The 14,280-nt window shown below is 26.0% G+C and overlaps 1 protein-coding gene across 1 annotated transcript; it reads left to right on the forward strand.

Annotated features, from left to right (window-relative positions):
* Positions 1-5,292: 5,292 nt before the first annotated feature.
* LOC110606522 (RNA-binding protein 7) lies at positions 5,293-6,829 on the forward strand. The gene is made up of 4 exons (XM_021745371.2): positions 5,293-5,481; positions 5,637-5,848; positions 6,083-6,260; positions 6,374-6,829. Exons 1-4 carry the CDS (start codon positions 5,448-5,450, stop codon positions 6,541-6,543), a joined length of 594 nt encoding a protein of 197 aa, XP_021601063.1. The 5' UTR covers positions 5,293-5,447; the 3' UTR covers positions 6,544-6,829.
* Positions 6,830-14,280: the final 7,451 nt, after the last annotated feature.

Consider the following 14,280-nt stretch of genomic DNA (forward strand, 5'->3'; position numbering starts at 1 on the left):
AGTATTATTTTTAAAATTATCATTAAAAAAATAACTTTATTAAATATATTAATTATAAAATATTAAAAAATAATTTAAAATAATATTTAATATAATTTAACTTTAAAAAAAGTAAAATAATTTTTTAGATATTTTTAAATTATTTTTTAACTTTTTAAGTATAATACTAATTAATCACTTTTTCTAAATTATATTAATATATAGAATGAATTTCAAAAAATTATTAATATATGAATTAAATATTATCTAATTTAATTTGATTAAGTGGCTAAAAATATAAATAATTTATTTGCATTCTAGATTTGAGCTCCATTCTCCCTCTTTTAAAAGTGATTTTATAATAAAATAGATAATTGCAAAAAATATATATATTTTTAGTTTTGTTATAATTTTATTATAAATTTTTTAATTATTATTAAATTTATTTTAAAATTTACTGACGTGACAGTGACACTTGAATGATGTAATAATTTAACTATTAAATTTGATCAACTAGAAATCAATGATCATATTGGAATTGAGATTAAAACTAAGAATCCGTAACAAAAAAATTAATTTTAATTTAAAAAATATATTAATAAATTTACATTTTAGATTTTGAATTGAGTATTTTGAAAAGACCTGCTAATCTACGTTAGTATGGATCTTTTATGTTTGATTAATCAAAATTACATTCAAATAAAAATATTAGATTAATTCATATAAAATTTAAATATTTAAATTAAAATATAAAATTATGTAAATATTTATTTTTTTACCCATTAACTTAAATAAATTTTAATTTAATTCATGTAATTTATTAAAATTTAAATATTAATTTCTATATTTTTAAAAAATAACTACTTAACACGTATAATTTTTATAAAAAAATTAACGAATTATTCCCTATTATGAGAATATGACTAGAATTCCTTTAATTTTTTTTTAGTACAATTTAGTCTTAAAATTTTATATATTTTAATAATTCGATCCAATAGTTTAAAAACATACATAAAATTAGTTTTTAAATTAATTGTAAAACAATTATGATTTTTATTTTTTTTATAAATATTAATTCGCTAATTTTTAAAATTATGAAGATTAGATACTTGATTTAAAATAATGTGTTGATTTTTTTAAAAAATTATATCACTTGGACAACGAACCTTTTCACTTTCCATTTATCAATACTGGATTAATTGGTTAGTTAGTGAAACTCTTTAAGAGATGTGAAGTGAATATTCGGTCGATTTGATTTAAAATTAAATTTAATTAAATAAATTAAAAATTGAAATTTTAATATTTATAAAAATTAAATTAAATTGAGTTTGATTATAAATCAAATCGATTCGATTTGATTCGGTTCGATTTAAATTTTTAATAAATTTTTTATTTTTTATATTTTATTTTTAGTATTTTAAAATTTAATCAGAATATTTTAAATTTAATCTCTCTATATTATTAAAAATAAGAAAAATTATTTTGTAGTCCCTGAGGTTTAACGTAATTAACACTTTTGTCCCTCTATTTTGACGACCCAACACTTAAGTCCCTCACTTTCTTTTCTGTCCAACTTCGTAGTCCTTCCGTCCAAAATAGCCGTTTGGGACACGTGAATTGACAAAATTAACCCTCTTCTTCTTCTTCTTCTTCTTCTTCTTCTTCTTCTTCTTCTTCTTCTTCTTCTTCTTCTTCCTACTCTTTCTGCAGCAGCTTCTTCTTCTTCTTCTTCTTCTTCTTCTTCTTCTTCTTTCTTCTTCTTCTTCTTCTTCTTTTTCTTCTTCTTCTTCTGGAATTTCACATTGAAAGAAGGGTATTTTTGGAAAAAATTATCACATCTCACCTTTGACTCTTTGATCAAGCGGTTTAAATGGACGGAAGGACTACGAATTTGGACGAAAGAGAAAGTGAGGGACTTAAGTGTTGGGTCGCCAAAATAGAGGGACAGAAGTGTTAATTACGTTAAACCTCAGGGACTAAAAAGTAAATTTCCCTTAAAAATAATATACTATTATCAATAATCGATTTAGTTTAATTTTTTGATTTTTTATTATCAAAATCGAACCGAACTGAAATAACTGAAATTTTTTAAATTAAAAATCAAATTGAATCGAAATAAATAAAAAAATTGAACTAAATTTTCAAATTAATTCGGTTCAGTCATTTTTTTCAATTTGAACTGAATATTATCTTTATTAAATTTAATAGCGCTTAGACATGTTAATTTTTTTTAATAATAATTATTAAAATTGTAAAAAATCATGTTAAAATTATTTTCATTAATTCGGCCAAAAATAATTTAATGTTATTTATCGGGTAATTTTCATTTATATTCTCTCAACTTTATCAAAATTTTAATTTTATCATCTAACTTTATTTATTATTATTTTAAATTCTTTCAAGTTTGATTTAAATGCCATAAACTCCCACTTACATTTTATTATAGGTTTCAGATTAATTCAATTAAAATACTATTTATTTTTTTATATAGTTTTATATTTTTTTAATCAAAAATTAATAGACTGTATATATTTTAACTAATAATAATATATTTATATTAACAACACTATATATAAAATTACTATTTATTATTATTAATTATTAAATATAAACTTTTTAAATTCTTTAAAATAGAATTAATTTTTTTTCTGTTCTTATTTATTTTTGTTTCATGAAATTAAAATATAATTAGATATTCACTAAATTGTAGTACTTCATAAGTTTTTAGATATTAATATAAATATTATTATTTTTAATTTCAACTTTATTTTATTAATTATTTTTATTATTTTAATATTATAATTATTATAAGCTACTATTATTAAAACTAATTTAAATATGTTATCCAGTTAATTTTTTTACTATTAATTTTTAAAATAAAATAATGTGATAAATAATAAAAAATGATTAATTCAATGCCCTAGCGGATTTTTTTAAAATTTTCTTTTATTTTCATGTTTTATTAAATGCTAGCAATTAATATAATTAAAAAAGCTACCACAAATTGAAATTTATTGGAGATAATAACGGTATAATTGAATAACAATCGAAATTTAAAGGATCAACAAAAATTTCATTAATAATCATAGTAATAATTAAGTGTAGCAGTATTTTATTCAAATTAAAAAAAATTAATTGAATCGAATTAATTTAAAATTTTAATTTGATTTTTTTATTTATTTCGATTCGATTGAATTTTTAATTTTAAAAATTTCAATTATTTCGATTCGATTTGATTTTAATTAGAAAAAATCAAATCGAATCGATTAATAATAATAATATATTATTTTCAATAATATAAAGAGATTAGATGGTTAAAATATAATTAAATTTTTAAATATTAAAAATAAAATATAAAAAATAAAAATTTATTAAAAATTTAAATCAATAAAACTGAACTGAATTAGATCGGTTCAGTTCGGTTCAATTTCTTGATCAAAATTAGTTCGATTTAATTTTTATAAATATTAAAATTTTAATTTTTGATTTATTAAATTTGATTCGATTTTAAACCGGATCGACCGAATGCTCACCCCTAATAATAATAATTCCTTAAAATTAATCATATATTTAATAAATAATATTTAAGTTTAAAATTTAAAATTTTAAAAAATTTAGTGTTAAAATGATTGATATGTATTTATTTAAAACGAAAAAAATTGGATAAAAATTATTAAAAAAAAGGGAGAAATATTTTTTTTATTTTTAATATAGAAACCTAAAATAATAGGAAATGAGGATTTTTTCTATAATAATAAAATTAATATTTAATAAATTTTAAGAATTAAATTTAAGTTGAATGATGAAATTAAAAGACGATTAAAGTTAAAGGATTATGCTGAAAATTACCCGTTATTCACGTGCAGCTCTGGAGAGGCTCATGTGCCATGTAAAGTAGTTAAATTACTATAACGTCATTTGTGAGAGAGGTAAATTACTATAACGTCATTCAACCCTTGTACATTTTGCTCTTTTCCCCTCGTTGTCTAACTGTGTAGGACATTCATACTTATGTGATTGCCATATCAAAATTGCAACCCATATATATATATATAATCTGAAAGATAATAGATTTCATTAATAAATTTAAATACTATAAAAATTCAAAATCTATATATATATTATCGGTTTTTAGACTTAAAAAAAATAAAAATATTATATAAGATATAAGAGAGAAAGTCTAAAAATCTAACATTAAATAATCGAAAAATTCATATTTGATTGTGAAAACTCCTTTTTATCGTTCTCCCTTTTGGAAGTCCTGGCCGCCAAAAATTTAAAAGTATAAGGTTTGAAAGATTGTATGCTATTGTAGTAGAAAAAATATTTAAAAAATCAATTGAAATATCACTCGACAACTTATTAATTACGAGTATAAGCGAGAAGAAAATCTAACTCGAAATAACATATAAATTACTAAATCTAATTGAGAGAAAGATAAACGACACATAATTTTACCATCTGAATCAACTATAACTACACAAATCAAAAAGCACCTATAAAAGTGGTGAAATATTCTATTCGATAATCTAATTATTTTTTATAAATTTTATTCTGAGTCACCGATACGTTTTTTTTTATTATTACCTCTTATAAATTTTACTCTATGGGTCACCACCATGTCTTTTTTTATTATTATCTCTTATGAACTTTACTCTATAAATTACAGCCAATGTTTTACTTGATTAAAATAGAGAATAACATGAATAAAAATCATATTTTTAAACTTTCTAAACTGCATGCTATAATATATTAATTATAAGAAGTAAAAAAAAAAGACAAAAGCATATTAAAAAATTCTCACTAAATATTCATACGCATGTAAAAAAGAATAAGAAAAAATCCATAACATAACAAAAATAAAAAAACCATAACAAAAGAATTATTTGAAAGTGAAAAGAGAGATTCTCCGGATGAAAGGAGAGTGTTTCCTTTATTCAGAACATGGAGAATTAACAAATAGCAGATGAAGGGAGACCGATGCTCCAAAAACAAGACTTATAGCGAGGGAAAACTCTACCTAGAAAATCTAGAGAGAAGGACAAATTAAGAAATGCAATTGCATCAATAAATAAATTCTATTTATAAGAGTTTTATATATTGTGTGCAATGCATTTTCATGCCCTTAAAAAATAAAAAAAATCTTTCCTACCGTCTCTGCTTTCCATTGTACCTAAATACTCTAACGTGTCCTTATACAACTGGTCATAGCTTTGCGGAGCCGAGCCGACTATTGAACGAAACCGAGTACAACTCAGAGTCGGTGAGCCGAAGCCTTACCTCTAAATTCTGCTTAAATTTACCAGCTCATTCCTCATGAAAACCATTGGCTCAGATTCTCTCGATTACATTTTCCATCTCGCTGCCTCTCTCTATCTCCGGAAGGGAGGGAATATTGTTTTCGACCACGCCATTTCCAGTTAGGTTTTCTGTGGTTTTACCGGAGCCAGATCCAAAGCTTAACGACCATGTCTGGAAACACTAGTTCAACTGTTTACATAGGTGAGTTATCTTTGCGTAAATTGTAACGAAATCAATACGATCTGTTTGTTTCGTAGGAAAATAGGAGGAAAATCTAATTGGGGAAGTGGTTCTGGTTGAACTTGTTTAGTATTATTTTGGTTGCTGATTTGATGCCGATCGGTAACTTTTTGCAGGTAATCTGGACGAGAAGGTGAGCGATAGGGTTTTGTATGATATTCTAATTCAAGCTGGGCGGGTGGTGGATTTGTACATTCCTCGAGACAAGGAAACTGATAGACCCAAAGGTTACGCTTTTGCTGAATATGAAACTGAGGAGATCGCAGAATATGCCGTCAAGCTTTTCTCTGGCCTTGTGATTCTCTGCAATCGGACTTTAAAATTTGCGGTGCGTATTTGATGCCATTGACCTTTTAGCTCAATTGCTTTGCCCTTTGTTTGAATACTTAGTAGATCGGGAAATGAAGCGGATTGGAGAGGAGAAACGAAGAAGTGAAGAGAAAAGAAAAAAAGATAGAAATTTAATTTACTCCTTACTGTTATGTTTGATTGTGGTGCACTGTCAACATTTTTGCTTAGTCATGTAAGATGTTTGGTTATTGACACAAGCTCGGTTGAATAGATTTCTGGGCAGGACAAACTCTCGCAAAATCCTCCAAATGGACACATGTCTACCACAAATTCTTCTAACAAGCCACGGCCTTACCCTGCTCTAATGAATAATATAGACATCTCTCATCAATCTGTGAGGTTGTCTGCTACATGCAGGACTTCAGCTTATCCTTCCAATTATAACCAAGGTAATGGGTCTTTGGCACTTTTCCTTCCTCTTCATATTTATATTTGACATATAAAATGTTAAAGGTACTCATTTAGTTTCTTTTCTCCTGAAAAAATGTGTTCTTTGATTCAGTGCCAGTTCCCCCTGGTGTAACACACCATCATAATGGATATGGGTCACAATTCAATGGCATCAATTATGATAGTGGTCGAAGAATTTTTGGGTCCGCTATTGATAACATTAGCCGTTCTAGGACCCGTCGCTATGATTTGAATAAATATACATCATACCCATCTTTCTGATAGTATAAGTAATAAGTTATTTTAGATTGAACTCACCTGTGGTTCTGGAAATCTTGCTTCGTGTTGTAATCAGTCAATCGGGAAACTTAACTAGTGCAGCTGTGAATATGTGCAATATTGTTGAAGACGCTCATGCTATATTGTTACTGTCTAGGGCATATCAGGTAACTTAACTAGTGCAGCTGTGAATATATGCAATACTGTTGAAGACACTCATGCTATATTGTATACTATCTAGTGCATCCACTAGTTAGACAGTAAAGTTTCTTTGTTCTCCTTGTGGTCAGTGATGGCTTGGTGAGCTTAAGTGCTTGGTGAGCTTTTGCACTTAAAGGCCTTGAGGTACAAATATCAGTACTAAATTTCTTATACTTGACTTTTTCTGCCCAAACATTTTGTGGATGTTGTATGATTTGCTTCTGCTTCTTCTTCTTCTTCTTCTTTAGGAAGTGGGGGGTGGAGAGGGGGATTGATTGAGAACACTTGTTTATGCTTCCCTATTATCTTTCTGCACCATTATTTTGAAGGCTGGTTAGTTGAAAGTTCCATACTTGTCATCTCATCAACCTAGTTTAAAGTCTTGTGAAAAATTCAAACTTCTAAATAAATTTTTGAACAGTGAAACCATATGTTGGCTTTCACTGGTCTTTCTCAGGCCATCACGTTGTTTATTGACTTTTTTAACTTAAATGGCTTGAACTATGAAATTTCTTTACAATAAGTTTCTTGCAATGACTCTCTGCCCAAACCTTTTGGGTTTATTTCAGGATGTCTTTTTTTATCACTTTCAATAGTCAACTACTTTAAATGTTTCCATATCATTAATGTAGACTGAAAAGAATATTGAGCGGAAATGTATTTTGGCATAGATAATACCCCTGAAGAATAAAGGGAAAAGGTGAGAGAGAGAGAGAGAGCAGAAAAGGGGGTTGAGGGTTAAAAGTGCTTGTTTCCAGTTTGCAATAGTATTTTCAAGATCTATTGTTCTGAAGACTGATGAAAGTACCAATTGGAGTGTTTGCTACGCGTGATTTATTGAACTTTACCTGCTTAACCCTTTAGTTGAAAGCTTCATGCCTGTCAAATTCATCTAATAGACATTGTTAAAGATTCTTGTAGAATCTCTTAGTTATAAAAAGATTAAAATTTTTTCATGTGTCTGTAATGGGATCTTCACATGCCTAAACTTTTGATTGGCTTATCATTTATGATTTGTTGTCCCTTGCTTAAAGTTATGTCTGATTACTCTTTGATTGCCTGTATATTCTACGTTAATGCTACTTCTTTGCAAACTCTTGATTATAGAGTTTGGAGGAATCGTTATTTTTGTTGAAGCATTTTGATGTGTTTTCTATGGAACTGTCTATTTTAATTAAAAAAGTTCTTTAATATGAAAATTTTGCTCTTCAGTTCATCTGTTAGCATTGCTTGTGACTTTAGCTTTTATTTTTTGAACTATGTGTTAATGAAATTAAGTTTAGTTTTGACAATACAGAGGATAAAATTAAAATAGGATTAAAAGATCAAATATTATCTAGCAATAGAAGTATAAATGCTACTAAAGCGTTGTGTGATTGTTTAACATATGGCGGGTAGAGTGTATATAAATGTATCTGAAACAAGTTGTTGAATTAGACTAAGAAGTATTTAAACAGTTCTATAAGGTAAATTATAGAACTTTTCAAGTAACTTAAAAGCTCATTTGATTTATAAATGTCGGTTTCCCAATCATATAAACTGATTTGACATATTAAATAAATAAAAAAAACATGAAATGTCTTGAATGTCTTAGAATAAAAATCTATCCATATTCCTCATCCAAGTTCATCTATTTTCTCTTCCTTATCCAAACTCCAGTCCTTTCTCTTTTCCCATCTAAACAAATTTTCTTCTTCTGCAACTCTTTTCTAAATCCCAACAATCATCATCACCTTTTTCTCTCTTAGCTTTTCTTTTAACCAAGTACTTATTCTCCATGATTCCTCTATTACATTTCTGATTGTTCTTTATGATGATAGAGAAGTTGTCAATAAAAATTAAAAATTACAAGTTTAATTTGAAATATATATTTATTTTCTGATTGTTGTCTCTTTTATGAATAGTTGGTATAATGGATTTTCCAAAAGGGTTTTGTTGGGTTTTTTCTTGTCTCTGTGCGTGATATACACACATATACATGAGAGCATGATAGAGATTGAGCATTAGCTTAGAGGGAGGGAGAGGTTGATGGTGAAGGAAAGGGATGTAGATGGTAATTTGATGTCGCATCAGCAGGAACATTTGTGAATTGGTAATTATAGGTCATGCTGTCTGGAATCGGGAGGGGTTTTGTGTTACAATTCTAGATACTTATGCCATAGAGATAATTACAATTTGTTGCAATTTAGCCTAGTTTCTACCGCATGAGATCTATTTTTGGGGTTGGTCTTCTAATTTTGAACATTTTAGAAATGAGAGACTAGTATGTTGCGTGCGTTCCATTTATAAAGTATTGAAAACTTATATTACTTTTTGTATCGAAGACTTTAAATGATCTATCAAAGTTAGAATACGATATAATATCTCTTGATGTTTAATAGTGCCATGAAGGGTAATTACCTTGCCTTTGGAATTAAAAATATAAATGCAGACGGAGTAATTAAAATGTCTTTTTGAAAAATATTTTTTTGAAACAAATGGAGTTTTAATGGTTTCATTTTTATTTATATATATATATATATACTTTTTTTTCCTAGAAATATGCTACTTTTAATTTCCTTTTATTCAGCGTCAGTAATTTTCCTGACTATATTTATTTATCTAACCAGAATTCGTATATGCGAGTTTCTGAGTTTCTTATTTCTTTTTAAACCAATAAGAAAAGTCGAGTTGAATTTTATTTAGAATAGATGATGGTTTTATACATGGTAACATTTTAATGCCAATATATAATGAAGTATCCAAAAATGATCACAATTCAAAAGTAAGGTTAAAAATAATAGATCTCAAATTTGTTTTAATTGAAAAACAATTCGGAGAAGTTGTTCTATGATTTTGAAAATTTTGTAGCTCAAACGTGTTAAATTTATATTAGATAAAAAACATTTTCAATTGCTATTTAACCACAATGCTTAATAGTTGAATTAGGCTTACTAATAAGAGAGGAAGATGAAAATTCGAAAATTAGTGAATGAAAGAGAATCGAATTAAAATCAAATATTTTTCCACTTTCTATATATTCTCTTTACCTGCTTGGCTACATCCAAAATCTTGTTTCTTAATAGTATTTAGTTTTGGTAATATAACAAACTGTTTACAAATGGGAGTGCTGAAGTGTATTTCTAAATAATTTTAACATTGATTTTTCATATACTAAATTATTTACATGCTTTTGTTTTATTATTTTTTTATAAAATAGTTTTCGGACTCCAAAATCATAGCATGTTCCTATTGTTTTCATGAATCTAGTGATGCGGATGTGAACTTAAATGATCTACCACCTCCTGAAGGGTAAATTTAAGCTTTTGTCTTCATTATTATTATGTTTTTTTTTTTAAAATAAAAAAACAAAGGAAGACAAAATGCGTGGAAAATGTTGCATTTTTTTTTCTTTTGAGTTTAAAAAAATTAGTTAATGAAAGCAATTTCAAAAGGTGAATTATTATTATTATTATTATTTTTCAGATTTTTACAAAATTATGTATATGAATGCTGTGGCTAATGAGTGTCACGCCAATATCTTCTACTGTTCGTCTTTTATTCAAATTCTTTTTAATATTTTATGATGCTTCTTCTCGAATGTGAGAAGAATACTTTTAGTGATTTATGATGCTGAAAAAGGACAATTTTTATAAAAGAATTTCTTTAACGTTCTTTATTAGCAAATTATTTTATTAAGAAGGAAAAAAAAACCCCAATGATTATGGTGGAAAGATGGATGATGAAAACCCGAAAGAGTATTGAATTAGAAAAGCTAATCTTCTTTTTCTTATTAATGAGGGTAATCACATGTTGACGTGGGAAAATGTATGTTAAAAAATAAAGTATGAATATATTATCGGATATTTTATAGAGAGAAAAAAGAAAAAGATAAAAAGAAAAAAAGAGAGAAAGAAAACAATTTTTTTTTAAAAAAAAAGAAAAAATAAGTACGTTTTGTTTTTTCTCTAAATTGAAGAGAATAAATAAAGAAAAATAAATTTTATTTTCCTTCCTCTTTTTATTTTATTTCTTTTGAGAAAAAAAAATGAATATTCCCTTTTATTTGCTATCTGCAATTTTCTTTCCCTCTACTATCCTCCTAAGCTTAAATTTGATGTGTGTTAACGAATCTGAACGGAGAGTTCTCCAGTAAATATTAAGAAACCAAAAAGAGTCAAGATTAGTTTATTTTTATTTGTCATTTTTTAAAAAAAAATTATATTTAATTCTTGAGATACCTACTTGCTTGTTGGTTTGTCGGTATTATTAATTTTTTTTAAAAATTTTTAGAAGTTCTAATTAGTTACAGTATTAAGAATACCTTAGACTTTTTCTTTTAACAATTGAAAGATAAATTAATTTTTTTGATATTTTAAACTTAAAGAACTTGAAAGATTGAGTTTTTCCTGAGTCAATTTATTTTTTTCTTTTAAACTCTTGAATCAGTTTTTAATCCTAACCAATAGTATTTAAAAATGATTTTTTGTCAAAGAATGATAAACATATTCTAATTAGAGAAGTAACGATGGATAAAATTGCGTTTATATTTGGCGAATGAATTACTTCTATGCCAAACGTTGTTATTATTATTATTAGTTGTGATTAATTTGTTTATTTTTGAAATTTTGGAATGACAGAGGACGACTGACTTAAGAACCGAATTGATCTTGGGGTGGTAAGCCGGCGAGGTTTCCGACGAAATGCCCGGCAAGTCCATCTGCATATGGGTAATTGGCATATTATTAAGAAAAATGGGATAAAAATTACTTCTATCAATACTTCTAACATATAATGGATCAATGCATAAGCCCTCTCTCTTTTGAGCAATAATTCATTAGTAAAAATACATCACATTTTGTATAACAAGTTTTAAATAAATTATTTATATTAAAAATAATATTCAACTTATTTGAAGAATCCAATGATATTCGCAAAATATATTTTTACTAATTTTGCTTTTAAATTATGAAGTGAATTAAAAATATTAAATTTTATTTTTTTGCTCTAAATTTACTTATAAATATTATTAAAAGGATAAATAATAGATTAAAAATTAATATTTTAAAATACTGATGAGAAAAAACTTTAAGTTTTTTATAATATTTTCTACGCAAATTTAAAGAAAAAAAAATAATATTTAATATTTTTAGATTTTCAGTACGATTAAAGATAAAACTTACCTTTTTGCGAAATACTTTTGGTAAACGAGCAAAAACCATGCCCTTTTCGAGGTCATTATTTGATTTTATAACTTTCTTATAAATTCAATTTATTTTATTCTATTTTATAATGTGTTCATATTTTTCTTAATGGTTTCAAAATTATTATTCATTAAATAATATAATTTACATATAAACCAATTATTATAATTTTATTTTTTAAAATAATTTTTTAGTAATTATTATTTTTAAATGAATATTTAAAATATTTTTTATTATTTAATAAAATTTAATATATTTAAAATCGATATAATTAAAAAATTAATAAAAAATTATTTAAAAAATAAAATAGATAAAAGTTATAAGATTAATGTAGTATATTCTATTGAAAAGAAAAATTGTATCTCATGCTATAATTCTGCCAAAAATACAAAAAACATCATATAGGGACAAAGATTTAGTTTCGCTTATTTTTTATCAATTTTTTTCCGGGTTTTAATTTGATAGTTAATATATGATTTAGAAAAGAAAAATACAGACAACATATTTTGACTATAAAGATAAAACTCAAAATTTATTAATAGATTTAATACGGATAAAGATATATTTTTTAAGAAATGAAAATTATTGAAAAAATATTTTTATAAAAAGAGCTAAAGAATTATCAGGTGTGAGATACTTCATTATACGAAAAACATTAAACATTGTTGGAATAAAGGATCCTCATGAAAGAGGGTTTTGATGCACTGTAAATTTTAGTATCAATTTAATTACTCATAGTGCTCGAAATTGACCTAGTTGGTTTTTCATATTTAAATGTTAACTTTAAAATTATTTATTTTTTTAATGAACATTTTTATTCTAAATTACTCATAATATACAAATTAACTAGAATTTGACTTTCCCACAACTTAAAATGGCTCGACTCAAAACTAAACATAAAGTACTTCGCATTCAAATCAAAACTAGACGATGTGTTGAAATTGGTAGCAAAACCTTCTATAATTCTTGTCATGGTTCATGGGCCATAAATTAAAGAATTTCTATATTTTTTTGTATTTTCAAGAATTTCCAATTTTAAATTGCTTGAAGAAAGAGAGAAGTGTTTGTTGGATATGTGATTAGTCTCTCTCTTAATTAACCCATTTTCAACACCAAAAGCTTTGGGTGTCATTTTCTTGAGTTCCCAATTGCCAATTAAAATCCAACTACAGCAAAATTTAAAAAAAAAAAAAAAAAACTAACAACATATTCTCACTCTTATACTATTTAATATTACTCCATTAAATATATGAATTAATATAGTGACCGAACATTTATTTTATAAAAATTATATTATTGATGATTTATTTAAAAAAAATCAAATATAATTTAACTTATTAGTAAATGCATTCAAAATTTTGATAATTGAATATAAATTTCATAAAATAATAAAAATGCTATCATTTAACTTTATTTGTTTATAAAAATTTAGAATACAATTAATAAAATTCATAGTACAATTAGTAAGATGTATGATTAATTTTAATTTTTTTCATAACTTATTAATAATATAATTTAGAATAACAGGTGTTGCCGGAGCGCTGAAAGCACAAGCAAAGACGGTGACTGCTGTTGCAATTGTACCTTCCTCATTTACTTCAGTATAAGACTTGTGAATTGCATCTGTAACATAAATGTCTGAACAATCAACAATCTCTGTAAGCTCCATACTCTTCTCAAAAATCATTGTCAATCCCAATTCTTTCATTATTTTCTTAACATCTATCTCACTGCTGGAGAACTTCAACTTGGGAATATACATCTTAGAAAGTTCCACTTGCTGAAGTTCCCAATTCTGATGTAACAATCTGGAATCAGAATTGAACTGTTGTATTAATTCTTGTAGGCCATCTTTTTTATCAGGAAGAAAGATATACATGGAAAATTGCTAGTTGCCTTGGCCAGATTTATATGGCTGTTTTAGGAGTTTGAAACCCTCAAATGATCCATAGAATTGTGGCTTACTAGTGCAGCTAATCATGAAGGGAACTTTAATAGTTCTTCCACTAGGAAGGTGAAAATCTTCTTCCTTAGTGTTTGAGGCATCAAAGGGATGAAGCCATGTTCCTTTGAAATAGAGTGCATTTGCAAGTACAAGTATTGTAGTTGCGTCAATGAAAATTCACTTCGTTTCCTACTTGTTCAGCCTTCAAGATCACAGTAATGTATCATCAGAAAATAATTGAAAGAAATAATTAACATTAACAGAAAGAACATTATGATTCTAATTTCATTAAACAATGTAAATAATTAAAGAGAGGAGGAGGGTACCTCGGTCTGAAAGTCTATATTTTCAGTTTTGGCCTTGTAAATATGTTGAGCTACCTGTTTGAAAGAAAGCTTCAAAGGGTACCGA

Source organism: Manihot esculenta, chromosome 18 (assembly GCF_001659605.2).
Source record: "Manihot esculenta cultivar AM560-2 chromosome 18, M.esculenta_v8, whole genome shotgun sequence".
NCBI lineage: Eukaryota > Viridiplantae > Streptophyta > Magnoliopsida > Malpighiales > Euphorbiaceae > Manihot > Manihot esculenta.